The 21,858-nt window shown below is 38.8% G+C and overlaps 1 protein-coding gene across 2 annotated transcripts in view; it reads left to right on the top strand.

The window, feature by feature from the left end:
* Positions 1–21,858, top strand: part of baz1b (bromodomain adjacent to zinc finger domain, 1B) — a 25,723-nt gene extending 3,865 nt beyond the window's left edge. For both annotated transcript variants that reach the window (XM_079374646.1, XM_079374645.1), the window contains 16 exons: positions 2,657–2,801; positions 3,135–3,327; positions 3,525–3,844; positions 3,937–4,119; positions 5,844–7,368; positions 7,943–8,221; positions 8,574–8,709; positions 8,963–9,061; positions 9,169–9,346; positions 9,492–9,677; positions 10,617–10,764; positions 11,553–11,700; positions 11,867–11,973; positions 12,163–12,461; positions 15,578–15,684; positions 19,406–21,858. In XM_079374646.1, the coding sequence (XP_079230772.1) occupies positions 2,657–2,801; positions 3,135–3,327; positions 3,525–3,844; positions 3,937–4,119; positions 5,844–7,368; positions 7,943–8,221; positions 8,574–8,709; positions 8,963–9,061; positions 9,169–9,346; positions 9,492–9,677; positions 10,617–10,764; positions 11,553–11,700; positions 11,867–11,973; positions 12,163–12,461; positions 15,578–15,684; positions 19,406–20,069 (4,717 nt within the window). In that variant the 3' untranslated portion in view covers positions 20,070–21,858. The remainder of the gene's footprint in view (positions 1–2,656; positions 2,802–3,134; positions 3,328–3,524; positions 3,845–3,936; positions 4,120–5,843; positions 7,369–7,942; positions 8,222–8,573; positions 8,710–8,962; positions 9,062–9,168; positions 9,347–9,491; positions 9,678–10,616; positions 10,765–11,552; positions 11,701–11,866; positions 11,974–12,162; positions 12,462–15,577; positions 15,685–19,405) is intronic.

The following is a 21,858-nucleotide window of genomic DNA, read 5'->3' as shown; positions in this document are numbered from 1 at the left end:
TTACAACTCATGTTATTGTTTTACTTCAGTTTATAATATAAATACTTTATATTACAATATTTTATTAATAATAAATTAAATTTCCTTTTAATTTTGTATAGTACTATTAATAGTTGTTTAAATCTGTTTCCTGATGTCTGCTTATTATAATACATTTTAAGAGGCTTGTTTAGCTTTTTGTAATATCTGGCAACCCCTCACCTGGAGCTTTAATCAAGAGAGGGAAGAGTTCAGAAGTATGCAAACTGAACATCAGCTACTGTTAATGCTGACTAAGAACACGCCTATAACCGCATCATTATTTGCATCATCATCAAGTTGAGAGACGTATCGAATCGGAAGAGGTTGTTATCAGCTGGATACTATTAGTGTTCAATCGTTTGGAGTTCGAAAAATATAATACAGGCTGTTGCTTTCTCAATATTTAGTAATTTTGCCTCCGATACAGCATAGATTTGCTTTAACAAGCAGGTTGTTCATTACCACGGCAACCGTTTGCACGTCCACGTAGAATACGATGCTCTTGTGTAAAAATAAACTGTATGCATAACCGGTGGAAAGATGCCGATACATTAAGGCTATTTCTATCCGTTACGACATTGATAATTGAACTGTTGTAGTCAAGATTCATAATGCATCCTTCATTGTTAGCCTGTGCGCTCCTCTAAACTTTCCGGGTGTTGCACCTTTGTTCCGACAATATTACGTTATTAACAAACCTTTGTTTAGAAAATTGAATCCTTTGTGGATCCTCCTGATCTGCTCTTTAGTCTTTCTCCTTGTTTCTTTGACACATGGCATTGGCAGCGTCTCAGTCTCATGTGGTTAGTTAACCACGCCCACTCATGTATATTTTGCGGTAATAATATATACCGTCAAACCGCCCAGACCTACCTGGAAATATCAGTCACAAAAAATCACAAATCTTCAGTCATAGAAGAATTGATTCAGTGCGACAGGCGGTTTGAACTGATTCAAAGAAATGTCTTACCAACTGGTGCCAACACTGTTTTTGCTACTGACATTTGAATCAGTCATTTGTCTCACCTGCCTTAACACATTTTATATTGTATCCTATTTTTCATCCAGTATTTTTTTTTTTTTAAATAGCTATAGCCAGCTCTGAAATATGTTATTGGCTTAATTTTTTTGCAATTAAAAAAAAAAAAAAAAAAGAGTAATAATTAGTAACTATTTAAAGGCCCGGAAATTCACTGGGTGTGGGAACCCTTTAATTTCCTGCTAGTCTGCTTGTATACAGCAGAGAGCTTGTAAACTAAACTATTGTCAGGCTGTTGTGTTGAGGAATGCCATATGACCAAACCTCTGCTCTCTCATTGGTGCACTTTTGCCTTCAACCCCTTCCAATCTAATAAGAGAGTGTATTATTGATAGTCATCAGCAAGCAGGGTAGATAAATGCTTTGCGTTTTTACTTCGTAAAACAATTTCAAGTAAAAATGTGACCTGCTCAACTGATGTACAAACAGCTTTCTATGTGAGTGACAGATTGAAAACGGTTTAGTCTCATAAGCTGCTTATGTAACCAGACGCTTGTACAGACCATATAGAGCATGATGCTGCTGTAAGGGTCAGTGTGTTTTTGAAGCTATTTTTACAGTTCATTCTTCTCTCCCTCTGCTGGTAATGAAGTGTATTAAGTAATTTTGTTTTCATATGAGCTTGACCAGATATGAATCCTTCCCAAATAAAGGAAGGCCATATAAACAAGAGACCTTATCAAATGCCAATGATTTTTTTTTTTTTTTTTTGTCCTTCAAGTACGTTTGGGTTTTGTGACCAGGTTTTTTTTTTTTTTTTTAAGTACATATTACTATTCACTTTTAGAAGAAATTTACATTCAAGTTTTGCACTTTATTTTCTGGTGGGAAATTGGAACAAACATATTCATGACATAAATGGTAACCTTGTTTTCTAATATGGTTAGTAAGACTGTCATAACATTAATATTTTAGATACCATTGAAATATCACAGTTCTTGATTCCAAGCGAAATTTGTAGCCTGAATAATACAAAGTTCAAACATTATTAAAGACAAGTAAAGAATCGGTTATAAAATAAAAACAAATTAGAAACAATAGCACTAATGAATACAGTGGAGCAAAGATGCAATAAACAGTGCCTTTAGTTTTCGGGTAGGCTTCAGGGAAGAAATTGGCCCAGTTATAATTGTTTTCTTGAGCATCCAGTGTTTCCCACAGGATTTTGTGAGACTTGTAGCGGCAGGTGACGTCACGCATTAATTAACATATTTATGATGTCATTGCACCGGGTTTGTGTTCAGGCAAGTTTTGGCTTTCTAAAATGTCACATGCTTTAATACAACTGAATGCCCAATAAAACTGTTAACATTTACATATGTTCTGTTTTCATAAAACAACACTGTTTTGTTATGTATGGGGGAAACTGAGCGTCTTTCACGCTGCCCATCAGGCAGTCCTTATTGTCAAGCCCAGCACTGGTTAACCATAACTTGTTTAAAATCGTTGGCTGTCACATACACTACATGCTCTATTATATCATTACAGACAAGATCATTTTTTTTATCAATTGTGGTGGCATATTATCATAATTCAAATGTCACAGTAACTTTGTTTTAAACTCATGTTGCCATTGTTTGGTCTGATTTATGGCAGGCTTCAGGAAGAGTACCCAGTGTGGTTTGAGAAGCCTGTTCTAGAGATTGTGCACCATAACACAGTATCCCTTGATAAGCTAGTGGATCTGGTCTGGTTGGAGATTCTCACCAAGTATGCTGTGGATGAGGAGTGTGACTTCTTGGTATGTACTTCGATTTAATATTTGGAATAAAACTATGTACGGTGGGAATTTTGTCAATTAGAATTTGTTTAAAATCCAAGAAAGTGGGTTACCATTGTCCTGGAAAACATGCAAATGTCAAGGAATTTTTAAAGTTACTCTATAACTGGCATTTTTCCTCTTCTGTCTACTTATGCTCAGTTCAAAGTATTTGCTTAGATCAAAGCTACAATGGTAAAAGTATTATCTATGTAAGAGTAACTAATGGAAAAGGCGAGGTCAGTTCCCATCTTCCGATTCTTCTGTTTGCTCTTTATGGATGGGAAAAAGTAATTCTGTCTCTCTCTCTGGAAGGTTGGCAAGGATAAGACGTTGCAGGTGAAAGTGATAAAGATTCATCCGCTGGAGAATCCTCCAGAAGAAAATGTGGAGAAAAAGATGGAAGGTGCTTGTGATTCTCCATCCAGTGATAAAGAGAATGCTAGTCAGGAGAACCTGAAGAAGGAGCCACAGCCCAAAGAGGAGGACAGCAGGAGAGAGAGTCTCTGTGAGTCTTAGCTGTTCTTCATGGCCATCCTCTTCACCATATATTATAACAATATAATTGTTGTTTCATATTCAAATGATTAGTAGCCCAGTTGTAATCTTTTATACTTTTACATTGAAGTATAACATGAATTTCTTTGAGTTAAAATTTTATATTTTTTGCTTTACTGTGTTTTTTGTTTTGTTTTGGGTCTGTAGCTGATAGGGCCCGGCGCTCGCCCAGAAAACTCCCAACTAGTATGAAAGAAGAGAAGAAGAAATGGGTTATGCCCAAATTTCTGCCACACAAGTATGATGTCAAACTTCTCAATGAGGACAAAGTTATCAGTGATGTCCCTGCAGACAGCCTGTTCAGAACTGAGCGGCCTCCCAACAAAGAAATAATGCGCTACTTCATCAGACACTACGCTCTGAGGTTGGGCTCGGGAGAGAGCGCCCCCTGGGTGGTGGAGGATGAGTTGGTGAAAAAGTACAACCTGCCAAGCAAATTCAGTGACTTTTTACTGGACCCTCACAAGGTGGGTTACATAAATGTGAAGCTTCAGGGGAAAAAAAAGTGTTTTTTGTGGAATTTTTTTTTATTATATTAGATTTTCCTCTCTCTGTTTAGTTTTTGGCAGAAAACCCATCAGCTAAGAGGAAAAGCCTGAGCTCACCAGAAGGTAAACCCAAGAAGCTGAAGACTGCGGAGACAGGAAAAGACAGTGAGGGAGTCAAAGTAAAAGGGGAAAAGAAGAAGAAAAAAGATTCCCAGAACATGCCTCTCAGCCCAACTCTCTGGGGTCATATGCAGGTATAATACTAACCAAAGCATAAAAGCACTCTTCATAAATCACTCGATTCTGTTAGTCTTCCAAAAAAAGGATTCTAATACATTTAGGGCTGGGCGGTAAATCGATTTTATCGATTAACTCGAATGTGTAGTTTACGTAGATTTGTTTGAATGAAAATCGGTTTTCTCTTTAACATCACCGACGCTCCCGTAATTCCGAATGAGCTCGACGTCATTTTGCTCACGTCGACTAACCGGCAAAATACCGGAAGTGGCGCATTTCACGTACGAGAATCCATAAAACACATTTTTAGACTATTTTCCAAGGCTGCATGATATATTAAACCCATTTAAAAAGCATAATTGTGAATTCACAAACGCTGTGATTTAATTGTGTGATGCAGTTCACACAGTATATGCTCTTTAATTATTTCCATGCGTGTAGGTTAAGTACGTGTGTCTCTCAACGGCTCCGTTCACAGTAGCTCCACAGAAACTGTTATCATTTACATACATTTACATGGAGTATGAGTTAGCATCTCATACTCCATCTCTGCATGTTTTTGTGAGTTTGTGTTTATTATAGCGTTCATCTGGGAACGCAACGCGTGCCTTTTCATCAGATTTGTAAGGTAAATCATTTATAAATCCACACAAACACAGGAGAATACATTGCGATTTCAAAATAAAAGCTCAAACCCTCACTCTGAGTTTACATGGTTTGATGTCCACCTATTCATGTAATTACAGCGGCTGTCCTAAAGAAATGGCCAAATATTAAAGTTTAAGTGTACGTTTGAATTAAATGGTGCTTGGTCAATATTAAACAGTAATGTGGCCGTCGGCGCCCCTGTAGGCCTTTGTTGTAATGCATAATCTACATTAGCTCTATTGTTTATAATACATTATGTATTTTAACAGTTTGTTCAATAAAACCATATGATTTCTTGCTTTTGATACTTCAATTGAACTAATTATTATTGCATCATTGCTATTATATGTGTATTTTAAGTCATTTTAAAAGCTATTGTTCACTTAAATACATTTATTACCATCAAAAAAATATTATAATTATAGGGCCCTATGAAATCAGTTTTATTTCCAAATTCAGTTTTTAAATGTTATTATCCAATTAATTGAGTTTTACATTGGTTTCCATTATTTTCTGGATTCCATTTTAATTGTTCCATTACATTTTAATAATAAAAAGCATCTCCAATTAATTGATGTTATATTAAAGTATTCTTTTTTTCAGAAATACTGCACATTTACATTTTTCAATGGGATACTCTAAGTGTAAAAATGCATGGCACACAATTATACTGATAAATAATATTAACCTAAACAGGGTATCATAATGTTGCTGTTTACTGTTTGGAACAGAATTTATTGCAAGTACAAGACTATGATGTCTTAAGATGCTGTCTACATAGTAGGGGTGATAATGATCAATCAATTGGTGCTAATAATTAGATTCACTTTGTATGGAAACACTTTGACTTGTTGACCTGGCCTCTTGATTGCTCAAGACTAATTTTTCCTAAGGAAGACAATATAGGATAAACTAACATTTGCAGTATAAATAATATTTGGAAATGTATTTTTTTGTCAGTTGTTTGTCTTTAAGGTGACTTGTAATTGGAAAACGTAAATCTTATGTTCTTTAATGGGATTTTCAAGAGATATAAATATTATTTATTCCTTAAATATTTGTTGGATTTATTTTTCTGTATTTTTTTGCTCAGGTGAAGAAAGTTAATGGATCTCCCTTAAAAATGAAAAACTCAGGTACATCTAAGAAATGTGATGGGGAAAACATCCTCAGCACCCCAAAATCAAATAAGAAGCAGGGAGACAAAAAATCCACTGACCCCAAAAAGAACCGCAAGAGTGGGATCACCAAGACTCCCAATAGCCAGAAGCTCTCCAAAAAGGAGGATAAAAGCGCTGGAAGCGCCAAGAAACCTAAAATGAAGCAGATGACCCTTTTGGATCTTGCCAAAAGCCCACCTGCTGCAGCTAGCCCCAAAAAGCGAGGCCGAAGTTCAAGTACTGGCTCTACTAAGCTGGGCAAACCTTTGCCGCCCATGGCCTTACATCTCCTTCGGTTTTACAAAGAGAATAAAGGCAAAGAAGACAAAAAGACCACTCTATCTTCACTGGTGTCTAAGGCGGCAAAAACACTGTCTGCAGAAGATCGTGGCCGGCTTCCTGAGGAGCTGAGAGAGCTGGTGCAAAAACGCTGGGAACTGCTTGAGCAGAAACGCCGATGGGCCCTTATGACCGAGGAGGAGAAACAGGATGTTCTGCGGCAGAAGCGCCAGGAAATCAAGCAGAAGCTTCGTGAGAAAGCCAAAGAGCGGCGAGAGAAAGAGCTGCAGATGAGACGGGAGATGTCACGCCGTTATGAAGACCAGGATCTCGAAGGCAAGAATTTGCCTACGTTCCGTTTGTTCGACATGCCCGAGGGGCTTCCCAACACCCTCTTTGGCGACATAGCCATGGTAGTCGAGTTCCTTCATTGCTTCTCTGGCCTCCTGATGCCTGATGACCAGTATCCTATCACCTCTATTGCTCTGATGGAGGCTTTAGCTGGAGAGAAGGCGGGTTTCCTCTACTTGAACCGTGTGCTGGTGGTGCTGCTGCAAACACTTCTGCAAGATGAGCTGGCAGAAGGTTACAGTGAACTGGACATGCCGTTATCCGAGATTCCTCTGACCATGCACTCCGTATCCGAGCTGGTGCGCTTGTGTTTGCGGCCATCGGATGCTCACGAGGAAGAGAGCGGACGCGGCTCGGATGACTGGCAGCCCGGTGTGGGCTACGATGACGTGGTGAGCAGTGAGTTCTTGGAAAAGCTGGAGACGTCGGAGGTGTTTGAACTGAACTCTCAGGAGAAGGTCAGCCTGCTGGTGGCGCTGTGTCATCGTATCCTCATGACCTATTCTGTGGAAGATCACGTGGAGGCCATTCATCAGCGTTCGGCCGAGCTGTGGCGGGAGCGGCTTGCCACGCTTAAAGAAGTCAATGAACGCAAAAAGGCAGAGAAGCAGAAACGCAAAGAGCAGATGGAGGCAAAAACCGATGCTAGCGGAGAGGTACTAAATAGGGCAGATAAGAGGAAAGATTCTAATGTGAAAAAAGAGACGCCTAAGGTCCCTGCCAAAGTGGAACCAGAGCCGGAGGACATGATCAGCACAGTGAAAAGCAGACGCCTTATGTCCATTCAGGCCAAGAAGGAAAAGGAAGAGCAGGAGCGGCAAAATAAAGGTGAGAGACGTGTAAAAGAAAAATTAAGAAAGAAATAAAACCAGCAGCACTAGAGAAAAGTTGGGTAAGGAGAAAATGAAGACAGTCTCAAAGCAGCACTTAAAATGTGAAATGCCCCCCCCCCCCCCTCCCTCTTTGAAAATAACCTGACTCTTTCCTCATTTTGGAGTAAAATGGGTTGTGAAAGTAGTTTCATGCTGCGCTTTAACATTTACACTTTTAAAATCAAGTACATTTATTCAGGGAAGGCACATTAAATTGAGCAAAGCTGATAAATTGAGCAAATGGATTGAACTTTCTACCCATAAAAGAATCCTGAAAAATGTTTTACAGCACAACTGATTGTAAGATAATGTTTTTTGAGCACCAAATCAGAATATTAGAATGATTTATGATCATATGACACTGAAGACTGGAATAACGGCTGCTGAAAATGTAGGTTTGCCCTTACAGGAATTTATAAGTTATTTTAAAGTATAATAGAAAAATTTGTTTTTTTTTTAATTGTTTGAGTACTACAGTTTTTACTGTGTTTTTTTTTTCTAATATGCTGTTGTATATGCCTCTGCTGCAGAGCGTATGGAGAAGGAAGCGGAGGAGGAGCGAATCAGGAGGCAGAAAGCCGCAGCAGAGAAAGCCTTACAGGATGCCGTCACTAAAGCGAAGCTTGTGCTGAGGAGAACACCACTGGGTACCGACCGCAATCACAACCGGTACTGGCTGTTCTCTGATGTGGTTCCCGGCCTGTATATTGAGAAGGGATGGGTTCATGAGAGTATAGACTACACATTCACTCTTCCTCCTGAAGAGGAGCCAGTGTTGACAGAGGAAGACAAAGAGGAGGAGGCGGAAGGTTAGTCTACCTTTGTTTTGTAGTTGTAGGGCAAAATTAACAGGTATAAGATGATTACAATACTTCTTGGAAGAGTGTAAATATTGGCCACATGAAATAAATTTGCTATGCTAACTTTTCTGCTAAAGTAATAAATCTGTTGTTCACAGATTTTGTTCGTAAGTTTTTTTTTTTATTATTTTTTTTTTTTTTTTTTTTTTTTTTTTTTGCTGGTACAAACACTTTTTGGTTCTTGGTATTTAACCAGCTTGGTATTTAAGCTTTTATTTAACCAGTGTAATATAGAATATACAGAAAAATGCTGTTATTTACAGAAAAAAAAAAAAAAAAATGTTTGAATGTATCCGTTCAGATGGAGAGAAAGAGGACGGAGAGAAAGAGGACGAGGGCAGCATAGTCAGCACTTCTAATGAAAATGGCCAGCAGGGGGCACCAGTGCCCGAGTCCTGTATTGAGACCACTGTGCCCAAACAAGGCCAAAACCTCTGGTAAGTGTTCTTGCAAATTCCCAGTTGTATCGTTGGTGTCTGGGAAATCAGCCTTTAAGTAATTTGTGGCTCCGAGCTCTTTTTGTATGAGACTATGCATTGTTTTGTTGCAAAGAATTACGAAAAGAAAAATGGACTAAAATGAGTTGTAATGAAGATTTACAGTCCCATGGATCAGGACATGGCATGACATCTGTCTGGACATCGGTATTGGGCAGCAACACAAATGCTTGTTCTTAAATTGTTTTCCCAGGTTTGTGTGTGATTCACAAAAAGACCTCGATGAACTAATAGAAAGTCTTCACCCTCAGGGAGTAAGAGAGAGTGAACTGAAACTCAGGCTCCAGATTAAGTGAGCATACACACACACTCATCTCCTCCTTTCCTGAAAACGGATCTTTTCACGCCTTACTTGCTTTCAATCCCAGGAAAATGGATTAATAAGATGTTGTCTTTTAGTTACCAGGACATCTTGCATTCCATCCATCTGACGAAAAAAGGTAACCCAGGCCTGAAGACCTGTGACGGATACCAGGAGCTGCTCAAATTCTTGTGCAGTGACATTATCGAGGTAGCATCTCGTCTGCAGAAAGGAGGCCTTGGGTACATGGAGGACACATCTGAATTTGAAGAAAGGGTGAGAGATATTAAGACTGCATGGGGTGGGCACTATAACCAATATCTTTTTGCACGGTTTGGTAATGGTACATGTTACTCGCCGGCCAGCTGCATGGATATCTCCGTCACTTTGAACCTACCTGAACTCTCACTTGTGTTTTTAGGTGCGTGACTTGGAGAAGCTACAGGACTTTGGAGAGTGTGTGATCACCCTGCAAGAGAGCGTGATCAAGAAGTTTCTGCAGGGCTTCATGGCACCCAAACAGAAGAAGAAAAAGAAGACCGGGGGAGAGGAGAGCACGACGGCGGAGGAAGTGGATGATCAGAAGAGACTGGCTGAAGAGGCTAGGGTGAGTGTGTGTGTGATCAGTGGGGTTTCAAGATACTAACATTGTAGTAGCTTATTTCATGATTCTCAATACCATAGCCAAAAATATATAATATAGGTAAAATATGGGGAAAATATATAAATGTGACTAAATAATAACAAACTAAAACAATGGCATGCATTCTTCATGTCCTAGTGAGGTGAACATTGTAGCATTGTAGGCACTGAATGAACAAAGGGATAAGAAACAAATTTGTCTTCATTAGTACTAGCAAAAACATGAGAGGGAGAAACGAGATGAGAAAACAGACACCAAGGCTGCATTTAATTTATTGCAAAGAAACTATTATGATCAAAAACACTCGTTATGTTTTTTGGAAATTGTGATGTATATTTTTCAGGATTCTTTGAATAGAAAATTCAAAAGAACAGCATTTATTTAAATTGATCAAAGATAAATTTTTACAAAAAAATCTGTGCGTCCTTGCCAGAGAAAGTGAGTGTAGTGGATCGGCAACAATTTCCTTTACGCTCTCCAAGCATTCAATAATCACTCCTCTCTGCTGACCATTTCCCGCTCACTTCTCCCTTGTTAACAGAAACGCTGCTTCGCCTTCACTTCACTCTAAAAGTATGTCAGTATCTATGAAATATCACAAGTTCTGTCAAGAACATGCACTCACAAGAAGAAAAAATACACAGTTCTAGAAAAAAAGCTTCAATGTAGTTTATTAGAATGCTAACACTAAGAAAAAATATATAGGGCTATTAACTGATTGTTTAGCTCACTTTTGAAAGGAAATCTGGTGTTAAGCTATATTATTGAGAAAGGAGTATGCCTATGCTCACATACTTGTTGAATAAAAGTAGTAATTTCTTTGAGCCCTGACTTTTGAAGGGTAGTGTATGTGTGGATTCACATTCTCACGCAAGACTAAACTTCTGCATATTGAATTTCTAGGTAGCAACCGCGGTGGAGAAGTGGAAAACTGCCGTCCGCGAAGCTCAGACTTTCTCTCGTATGCACGTTCTGCTCGGCATGCTGGACGCCTGCATCAAGTGGGATATGTCTGCAGAGAACGCTCGCTGTAAAGTGTGCCGCAGGAAAGGTGAGATACCTGAAGTTCAACCTCAAAAGCTGTGAAGCGTTATTTGATGTGTGCATTTTAGAAGCTTTAAAGTGTGTTTTATACAGTGGCAAAAGTCTGGACATCATAAAGTCTGCAAAACTATGACACTTTGTATTATGTAGTGACCAAAAAATTTATATTTAGTCATTTTCAGAGTTGCCACCCTTTGTCTAGATTCCAACTGTGCGCGCTCTGGACATTCATTCAACCCACTTTTTGGGCTGCGTCCTAGGATGATTTTTATACCATATTGAGCAAGTTCACATGTGTGCTGGACACTTGATGACTGCTTTTCCTCCTCTATTAATTATTTTTAATTTTAAGAAGGCACAGTTTGTATTGCTCTATAAAACATCTCAAGTGTGTTCTAACTTTGTTAGGTAATGTTGAGTGATTCACATTAATTGCCTAGACTGTAGCGGCCTTCCACAGTTTCATAATTGAAATTATACATGTCTCAGTCTCTCAGATTGATGCATTAAACGTCAAAATGTACAAAAATTTATGCCAAGGTCCACCTACCATAGTCTCGTAAAAACATGGGAAACACATGACCTTCAGACTCGGAGAGAAGTTACTTTAGACCTTTAGAATATGAAATATAGAGTGAAACACACAAGGGACTGAACAACCATCAAAGAGAGAATGTCTGAGATTTAAACGGCACCTGTTGCCGTAATGCGAGCGGCACACAAAAGGAAGTACTGCGTCGTAACAGGAAGATTTAACATGTAATTGATCTGGTTTATGATTGTCTTTCTCTGTAGGAGAGGATGATAAATTGATTCTCTGTGATGAGTGTAATAAAGCCTTCCATCTGTTCTGTCTGCGGCCGGCACTATACCGTATACCGGCGGGTGAGTGGCTCTGCCCAGCCTGTCAGCCAACTACCGCCCGACGCAGTTCCAGGGGCAGGTAAGAACACGCACGCATTGGGCCTCCTTCATTGAATTTTTGTAAATTTATTTATATTTATATATATATATATATATATATATATATATATATATATATATATATATATATATATATATATATGCTCAAAGTCCCTCATAATTCATTTACACATTTCTGATTGCAGAAACTATAATGAGGACACTGAGGAAGAGGAGGACTCAGAGCAGGAAGACGAAGAAGACTCTGAAGAGGAAGAATCAGAAGAAGAATACAGGGACACGGGCCACAGCTGTGAGTGCCACTCTGAGAGCTTTGAAAACTGATAGACGTTTTCATTAGGGGGTGGGGGATTTTTTTTTTTCTTTCTTTCTTCACAAGAATATTTTAGGAGAAAAAAAGGTCAACTGCCTTGTTCATCAAATGTACTGTAGAATCATGATATACTAACTCTACTTTTGACTGTTTGTTTGGATGCCACAGTGAGACCTAGGAAGAAGGTGAAGTCGTCTTTGAAGCCCAAAGTGCAGAGTAAACCACCACAGAAGAAGCATTCGCCTCCTAGTGCCAAACCATCTCTCAGGCCTGCTTCCAGACCAGATCCAAAACCAGCACTCAGATCTACTTCCAGACCAGACCCAAAGCCTGCTCTCAGATCTGCTTCCAGACCAGATCTTAGACCTGCTCCCAGATCTGTTTCCAACCCAGATCCTAAACCTGCTCCCAGACAATTACCTAAATCGCGACCTGCACCAAGCAACCCTGCAGACAGCGATGAGCTGGTGAGTAAAACAAGATATGTGGAAGTGTGATGTGTTTAGTACTGTTCTCATGCACAACATTGTACTGTTTGCAGAAAATTAGTTTTAGTTGAATTATTTAACCATGTTGTTTAGGTTTTGATGAATGTTGGGTTAATTTTCGGTTGTGCTCATTCTTGAAGGCAATTTATTTTACAAATGCTTTGCAAACAGGTTCAGCTGAATCATTAAAAAGTCTGTTCAAATAAAGAAGAGTTTGTTTATTACAGGGTTCGTACAAGGTGCTTTAAGTGTTTGAGGTACTTGAATTTGACTTTGAAATGAAGTCCTGGAAACCCTTTGAAAACAGCCATATTTTTGAGAAGGTACTTTTAAAGTGCAGTATATATGAAATGAGTGTTATTTTTTTTTTTCCTGGATAAAACAAATCTTTTTACGCAAAATTAACAAAGCAATGCGTCTGATCTAAATAGAGCCGTTTCGCCTGGCTTTTACGAGATGTCGCGATATTACTCCTTGAAGTGAAAAGCGGTCTCGCAATATTAGTATAAAGTTGTGTTTGTGGTAAACCCTTTAATGGTGCTTGCATTATATTGTTCGGTCTTTAATTGCATGTGCTGCTCGTTTGGGTTTCATTTGGCAACGCATATAAAGTCTGACGTAGGGCTGTGCCATTAATCGAATTCGATTATTATGCGCATCTAGTCAGTAAAACCGGTTTCTTGATTTAGTAGTTAATCGCCATCACCTGCTTTCAAATGGAGTGGGAATTACTACACAGAACCGTAATTCACTGACAAGCTAGGTAATGTCGTGTTCATAATCGAAGGCGACTCGTTTAGGCGATTGCAAGCCGACTTTTTTTTTTTTTTTTTTTTGATAGGCAATAACTTTATTTATCGTGCACTGTCGTCTTCACAACTTTGCAGAAGGTTTGTTCACATAATACTGCATGAAAGGTAATATTCCAAAAGGCATAATAGGGGCACTTTAAAATTACATGGATTTAAACATCGCTTAATCACGCTGTAAAGTGAAGCAGTGCGAGGCCGTTGGCGCCCTCTGCAGGTATTTGTTATAATACATAATATACTTAAGTTGGTTATGTTCATATTTTGTGTAGGCATTTTACATTTATGTAGGCCTATTATATCAGTGTTGTTCAATAAAACCATGTAATTACTTGGTTTTGATACTTTATTTGAACCAATTATTATTGCCTCATGGTTAGTTTATATATAAATAGTCATACTAAAGCCTGGTTTTCACTTAGGTCTATTTGTATTACTAAAAAATATCAGATTACTCAATTGTCACAATCAGTAGTTGCAGCTCTAGATTAGTTAATGCAGTTGAGCTTTGAAATATTTTGTTTCGATTTGTTATTAAAAGACAAATTTTGTCATTTTAAAAAAAAAAAAAAAATCTTAAAAATAGGATTAAAATGTTGTCTCATTCTAGTGACCCAAGTATCTGTATATCTCGTGAACTAAGTGTATTGTCACACACCCTAGTGTTGAGTAGCTCATAATTTCCCAAGTGTATGATACAGCTTTCATTTTTCAGGTCAATCATTTATTCATGAAGAAAAAATCAGTTTGAATAAGGAAAGCGATAACTTTGCCATAACATCCTTTCAAATGCTAAAGTGGCCACAGTCATTGCATGCTTTTGTGCTGCACTTTATTTGTACCATTTTGTTTTATTAGAATTTGAAACAATATTGTTTGATAAGTGAGATCTCTTGTGAGATCCTTGAAAGACCTGGAATTTCATTTTGCAGTTTTTGTACGAACGCTGTCATTAAGCAGTAGCACAGAGTGTGCTGAAGCAAAAAAACACGTAAATGAAAAAATGAGTGAAGGGAAAAGTATTTGTAGGCACCATATACATGTTTCTTAAATGTGCTGTATATAAGTTACATATGTTTGTAGATATTTAGGAAACATGTTTGCATGGCTTTTTTTTTAATTTATTTTATTTTTTTTAATAATGCTCTAGCCAGTATTTCTACTCTGAAATGTGCGTTTCGGACAGATTCCAGGCTGGAATTGCAGTACCCATTTCAACCGCTAGCTTGCAATATTACATACTGCACCTTTAATCTGTATGATCTGCCCCAAGGAATCATGTTGTGTTTACATAGCTGTTTCTCTGAAAAATAATGCTATTGCCCAGGTGTGGCGAACTCCGGTCCTGGAGAGCCTCAGCCCTGCAGAGTTCAGCTCCAACCCTAATTAAGGGTGTACTCACACTAGGCGTTTTGAACCGTGCCTGAGTGTGTTTGTTTGTTTGATTAGTGTGACTGCTCCGTGCTGTGCTCGGGTGCGGTTCGTTTAGCCGTCCCTGGCCCGGTTGGAAGAGGTGGGTCAGAGCGCGGTTCGGTTGGGCTCGGACGCGGTACGCCTGGAGTGTGAGCGCTAACCGCGCCGGAGAACAGAACAGATACTGTGTTTTTTTTTTTTTTGGGCGCTACTGTCATTACGACAGCAAACAAATTCTATTACTACTAGCATACTACACTACACTTTTCAATTAATTTAATTAAATCAAGTTTTATTTAGGTTTATAATGGCTCTGGTTCTCACCTTATTGATGAACAGGAAATGTAGTTTGCGAGTAAAGCTGCAAATTATTTAATTAACATCAGCTGCCTCCATAATAATTCTCATACATCAAAAGTGAAAAACACTGCACGGCATAAATTATGAATTAATTTAATTATTCGGCAGAATATTAACACAAGTGGGTTTCTGTTATCTCGCACATGACGTAAGCGTGCTCCGGCCTGGAAAGTTTAGTGTGAGTGCTGGCCAGAGTGAGGAGGTGAGATAATCGCGCTCGGTTCAAGGCAACCGTGCCTAGTGTGAGTACACCCTAAAACTCCCCTGCATGTAGCTTTCTAGTAATCCTTCAGACCTTGATTAGCTTGTCCAGGTGTGTTTGATTTAGTTGAAGCAAAACTCTGCAGGGCTGTGGCTATCCAGGACCGATGTTCGCCAAGCCTGCTATAGCCATTAATTCTACTCTGTAATGTGCGTTCCGGGGCGGAATGCCTTCGTTTTTGCAGTACCCATTTCAACCACTAGCTGTCAATCTTACATACTACATCTTTAAGTGTTGTTGATTGTGTGCAGGTGCGACAGAGCTCCAAGCCTCTATCGAAGAAACAAGCTATTGAGGTAGAGAAATGTGAGGAGATTCTTCAGAAGCTGATGAAATACCGATACAGCTGGCCCTTCAGGTACACCCTCTCAAGACCTCATGATTGATTTTGTGGCTTTTAATTTACCAGTATATTTGATCACATTTAGTCTCATAACATGTACTTTAAAAAGGTACCTAAAGGCTACTTGCCATTATTTTAATATTTATTCATTTTTATATCTTAATGTCTTTATGCCTGGTAGTAGAATTTAGCAGATTAGAGCTGGGCGATTAATATAGTTTATGTTTTGCAGCAGTATAGCTTGCTGCTTTCACCCTCTGCGAGTATTATGTATGCAGATAAAGTTTGATGTACTTTAATATCCAGCTTCATATGTATATATGATTCACATTTTGTGGTGAAGTAAAAATCTAGAATATTATTGCTATGTAATATATTGCTTTACCTGCATACATAAAGTATACTCATGTCAAGCATGTACTATATATTCAACCTTAATATATCGCAAGGGTGAATAATATAGTTAATGGGAATTTTTTCTTTTTTTCATGACGTTGATTCAATATCGATTCTCAATCTCTTCCAGTATTTAAGCAAACATTTAACACAAGATCTGATTATGTGAATCTTATCATTAGTCTTCTCCACTAGATATCACCCTCTTATTTACCTTGCGTGCTGTTACAACAGAAAGCCTGTCATTCATTCAGTGCTTATGGCGGAGATACTGTTGACAAGATCAAAGCAATATGCGTGATATGCAATATGTGTGATGTACTCGATCTATGTGTGATGTATGCGTGATCTATTCAAAGCAATATGTGTGAATACTACAAATCTGCAGAGGCATTAGATTTCACGCATAAGGTACTATGAATTCCACAAATGAATGGCAGATGGCATTGGCAGTTTTGTTTACTACACGCATACTAAAATGCGGACGACGCTCACAGTGTTTTCAGTCTCTGCCGTCTCACTGTATGACGACATGAACACACAAATATGTGACCCTGGACCACAAAACCAGTCTTAAGTGTCAATTTTTCAAAATTAAGATTTATAGATCATCTGAAAGCTTTCCATTGATGTATGGTTTGTTATAATAGGACAATATTTGGCCGAGATACAAATATCTGAGGGTGCAAAAAAATATAAATATTGAGAAAATCGCCATGAAAATTGTCCAAATGAAGTTCTTAGCAATGCATATTACTAAACAAAAATGAAGTTTTGATATATTTACGGTAAGAAATTTACAAAATATCTTCATGGAACATGATCTTTAATTAATATCCTAATGATTTTTGGCTTAAAAGAAAAATTGATAATTTTGACCCATACAATGTATTTTTTGGCTATTGCTACAAATATACCCCAGTGACTTAAGACTGGTTTTGTGGTCCAGGGTCACACATCATCTCCAGCTGCCCTAAGAGACACTTCATAAATTTGAGAAAACTACCATCATATCACATACACAGCAGCTGCAAGTTCTTCACGGCAACCTGTCAAAATAAAAGTTTGGTTTAACATGAAGAAACTGTGTCAGAAATATATTGCTATTGTGCAGTCTTAAGACTCAATGTAACACACAGGGCTGGGTATCGTTCAAAATTTTTCGATTCCGGTTCCTGAACGATACTTTTTTCAATACCAATTTTATGAAATCAGTTTTAACAAGATTACATTATCTAAAAAAAAAAAAACGAATGAATTGGAATGACAATTAATGATTCATTTGGAAAGAAACTCTCTCTCGCTCTCACACACACACACACACAATCACACAAGTCAGGATGGATCGACAACAACTTTGAGGGCTGCTTGTTTTTTTTGTAGTTGATCATATATTTATTATCATTTTGAGCAGGAGTCCAGGAATCGTCGGCAAAACATTAAGATGCACCTACTACAAAGAGCATCAAGACGGCATTATAAAATGATAAGGCACACTTTGATTTTGAATGGCGAAGACGTGCACACCCACTGCTTTTCACGGAGCTTACGCAATTAGTCAGCTTTAGGCAGTTCTCCTCTGGCCATTTTTATATTGTTGGAATTTCTAACAATAATAGTATTATGTAGTTAGGTATTTTATAGTAGTTTTTGTTTTATTTTTAGTGTCATTTAAGTCGAGGTCTTCACTGGGGATATGTCCCCGGGGCTCATCCAGGTGTCCGGCCTCCTCTGACGATCAGGGAGACATCATCTCCCGGCGCCGATCCACCATCTGATCCGGACACAGACTGAGAAACAGAATAAGAAAGAAACAGACAAATATTAGCGTAGATACCATTCTTACGATGTAACGAGTACATTGTGTGTTATGAGGAGTGTTCCCGGTTCTGGTTGATCTAATTAATGCAGCCTAACAATGCTTTAACTGATTTGAATAATAGAAGTGTATTAGTGTGTTATGTGTAAGCCAGGTTAAAGAAATGTGTCTTTAATCTAGATTTAAACTGACAGAGTGTGTCTGCCTCCCGAACAGTGTTTGGTAGATTGTTCCAGAGTTTGGGTGCTAAATAGGAAAAGGATCTGCCGCCCGCAGTTGATTTTGATATTCTAGGTATTATCAAACGGCCAGAGTTTTGAGATCGCAGCGGACGTGGAGGACTATAATGTGATAAGAGCTCGCTCAAGTACTGAGGAGCTAAGCCATTCAGGGCTTTATAAGTATTTAACAAGATTTTAAAATCTATACGATGTTTGATAGGAAGCCAGTGCAGTGTTGACAGAACCGGACTAATATGGTCGTACTTCCTGGCTCTAGTAACGACTCTAGCTGCTGCATTTTGGACCAACTGTAGTTTGTTGATCAAGCGTGCAGAACAACCACCCAGTAAAGCATTACAATAGTCTAACCTTGAGGTCATAAACGCATGAATTAGCATTTCTGCATTTGACGTTGAGAGCATAGGTCGCAATTTAGATATATTTTTGAGATGAAAAAACAGTTTTACAGATGCTAGAAACATGGCTTTCAAATGAAAGATTGCTATCAAACAGCACACCTAGGTTCCTAACTGATGAAGAAGAATTGACACAGCAGCAGCCGTCAAGTGTTAGATAGTGTTCTAGATTATTACACATTATACACTGTGATTATAGCCTCGTCCGTTCGATCGGATTGCTTTCTCACTACAACCGAACCGCTGCACAGTTCGTTTTTCAGTCGAGCCGAGACCACCTCATTCTCGCCATCTCGGACCGATTGTTTTGGCGCGGATCCGAGCGCGATTGCCGTGTTCACATATGCACAAACGAACCGAGCTAAGGGGGGAAACGTGCCAGGTTCCGAAACAACGGGCCAGGTGTGAAAACACCCTTAGTTGAGGGTGAAAATGCATAAGCAAGGACAAATTAATAAAAAATATAGAAACCTAAATGAATAAACAATAAAAATACTCAAATGATAACTGATAAAAATAATAATCATTTTATAATCAGTCATTCATATGATTTGAGTAAATGATCATAAATTTAAAAAAATAAATAAAAACACAACACAATTTGAACGCGAGGATCTAAGGATCCTTCACTGTGAATCGGTATTGAATCGGGACATTTGAACCGATACCCAGCCCTAGTATGTATCCAGGTTAGATGTAGAATTTGTTTTTCATTATTAATGAATGAATTCGTGTTAGTTTGTTATTTTGGTGATATTGAAAATTATGAAACCTGTCAGGGTGTTCTTTAACTACTAATAGTTTGATGTGCCATTTGGTGATTGTGTATCATTAACGCAGTTAATGTGAGTAGTGAAGAAGTGCTTTCTCTTTCTCTCATCCAGGGAACCTGTATCTGCTGAAGAAGCCGAGGATTATCGGGACATCATCAGCTGCCCGATGGACTTCACCACCATGCAGGACAAGTTCAAATCCTCCCAGTACCACAGCGCCAGCGACTTTCTCGAGGACGTGAAGCTCATCTTCTCAAATGCGGAGGAATACAACCAGCCCGACAGCGACGTCCTGTCCTGCATGACACGCACAGAGCAGGCATTCACAGAGCTCCTGCAGAAGAGCCTCCCTAGGATCGGCTACCTGCGACGCCGACTGCGCAAGCGCCTGGCCGTTCACTCCGATGAGGATTACGACGAAGAAGAAGAGGAGAGGGGAAAGAAGATCCAAAATGGGAAGCAAGGGAGAGCCTCATCCAGGCAGAAGGAAGATGAGGAAGACTCTGGACTGAGGAAGAGCAGACAGCGCGGTGGACAACGGATCCAAGATGACAGCGAAAGTGAGGAAGATGATGAGGAGGAGGAGGACGAGTCTGTGAGAAGGAAGAGCAAGCGGACAAATCGTAAAGATTATCGGGAGCAGGACAGCGACAATGAGAGGGACAGCAGGAGAACTGGATTGAGACGGACTGCACGAGGTGTGACTGACAAGGAGGCCAGCAGTGACGAGGACTCGGGCGTCCAGCGACATTCCAAGAGACTCAAACGCTCATGAAGACCAGGGTGCTTTGTGTTCTTTGTATTCTTTTTTTGTTTGTTTTTTTTACCCCCTCCTTATTAATCAGAAGGCAAAACGGGCCGCCCCATACCCACTGCATATCGGATGGAACTTTTGCTCACCCCGATGTAGATGTTTCTGTTTATTTTACTTTTTGGAGGTTTTTGTTAATATTAAAGAAAACTGATTTATATTTGTAAGTTGATTAATAATGGCGACACTTGGTTTTTCAACCTGAAGATTTGCATTGAAAAAGATGTCGTCATCATCTTGAGCTCTTAAGACTTTTTTCATTTGATATTTGACCGGAAAACAAATCACAAAAATAAAATAAAAACACTTGTATCCCAAAAAAGATTGTAATTGGGTTGCAGATACCACCAAGCCGTGTCTCATTTCGATGGCTTGAGAGGTTTCACTGTAAAAGTTGACCTGTAAATGTTATAAAGCGATTCAGAATGAAACGGAGAATTTTGCAGAGACCTTCTTGCAGCCTTTTAAATGAATTAACCAGTGACCGTCCAGAACTAGGCTCTTTCAATGAAACTGACCTTGTGTGTTTTCTGTCTCTCATAAGAGCGGTTTAATTGGCACTAAACCCCCATGGTGGTATGACATTGAACTAAAAGTCTTTATTTTTGAATGTGCCACCACTTGTCTGTTTTCTTTTGTCATATATTATTTTGCCGTTTTACAAAAAAAGCTGTCATCCTTGCGTTCGGTTAAACAACTTCTGTTTTTGAAAAGCAGGAGATCACTGATCCCGTTTATTGGCATCTAACAATTCCTGTAAAACCTCATGCTGCTCTTATTCCCTTGAAACCAGTAGGTGGCACTCTACTACAGTGGTCTTGGAAAGAACAGCTCCCTTTGGTGTAGAACTGACATTTGAGTGTTATATCCCCACTAAAGTTGAACCTAAAGTCAGATGTTTCTCAAGTGAAATTCTATTATCTGATTTCCTTTTTCATATGAATATGTAAATAATGAGCTTTGACTATATTTTGGTTTTTGATCGCAGCCACGGAAGTCTCAGTTTAAGATGTTTGTCCACAGCAGATGTGCTGTTCAGGGCTTTATTCTGGATTAAAACTCCTTTTTAATGGAGATTTCTGCTTTAATCCCAACCCCCCTTCTAGATTAGATTTATTTTAAACTTCAGAAGCAAGGTCACTATCATAACTTTCTTGTCTTGGTTCATAATATTCTTTGGGCTTGACATTTCTTTTATACCTTATTTGTATTTGTTGTTTAGTACCATTTTCGTAATCTTTACTGCATGTTATCATCACGTGACCTGTTGCTTCCCATCAGTAAATCATACTGAACGGTATGTACCTTTAAGATTGGTGGGCTTGGAAAGTGAGTTGTCTCTCAGGTGTAAATGCTTTCTTTCAGTTAGGAGGTAGTAGTGGCGGTCAAAGCTGTTTTCGTATTTATAGCTCCACGGTCTGGTAGGGAAACTAAACTTTAAGGATATCCTTAACCTTTTTTTGCACCCACAGATTTCCTAAGACTTCATTCAGTTTTCTGGAAGTGTTTTCTTTTCTTGTTCTTTTTTTCAAAGACCCCTTGAGTGTCACTGCCAGTTTTTAAATCTTGTTATATAAAAGCAAGGGGCAGGGAGGGAGGGAGGAGCAGGAAGATTTGGGGACCGACTTTTTTTTTTTTTTTCTGTGTAATTTCTTTACTTTTTAATAAAACATTGTACAATGTCCAAATTTGTCATAGTCTCTAATCCCGTCCTGTTTCTCTCACCTGAACCATAAAAAAATCTTAATGGGTC

This window comes from Barbus barbus (genome assembly GCF_936440315.1).
Source record: "Barbus barbus genome assembly, chromosome: 23".
Taxonomy (NCBI): domain Eukaryota; kingdom Metazoa; phylum Chordata; class Actinopteri; order Cypriniformes; family Cyprinidae; genus Barbus; species Barbus barbus.
This window is presented reverse-complemented; position numbering and strand designations above follow the sequence as displayed.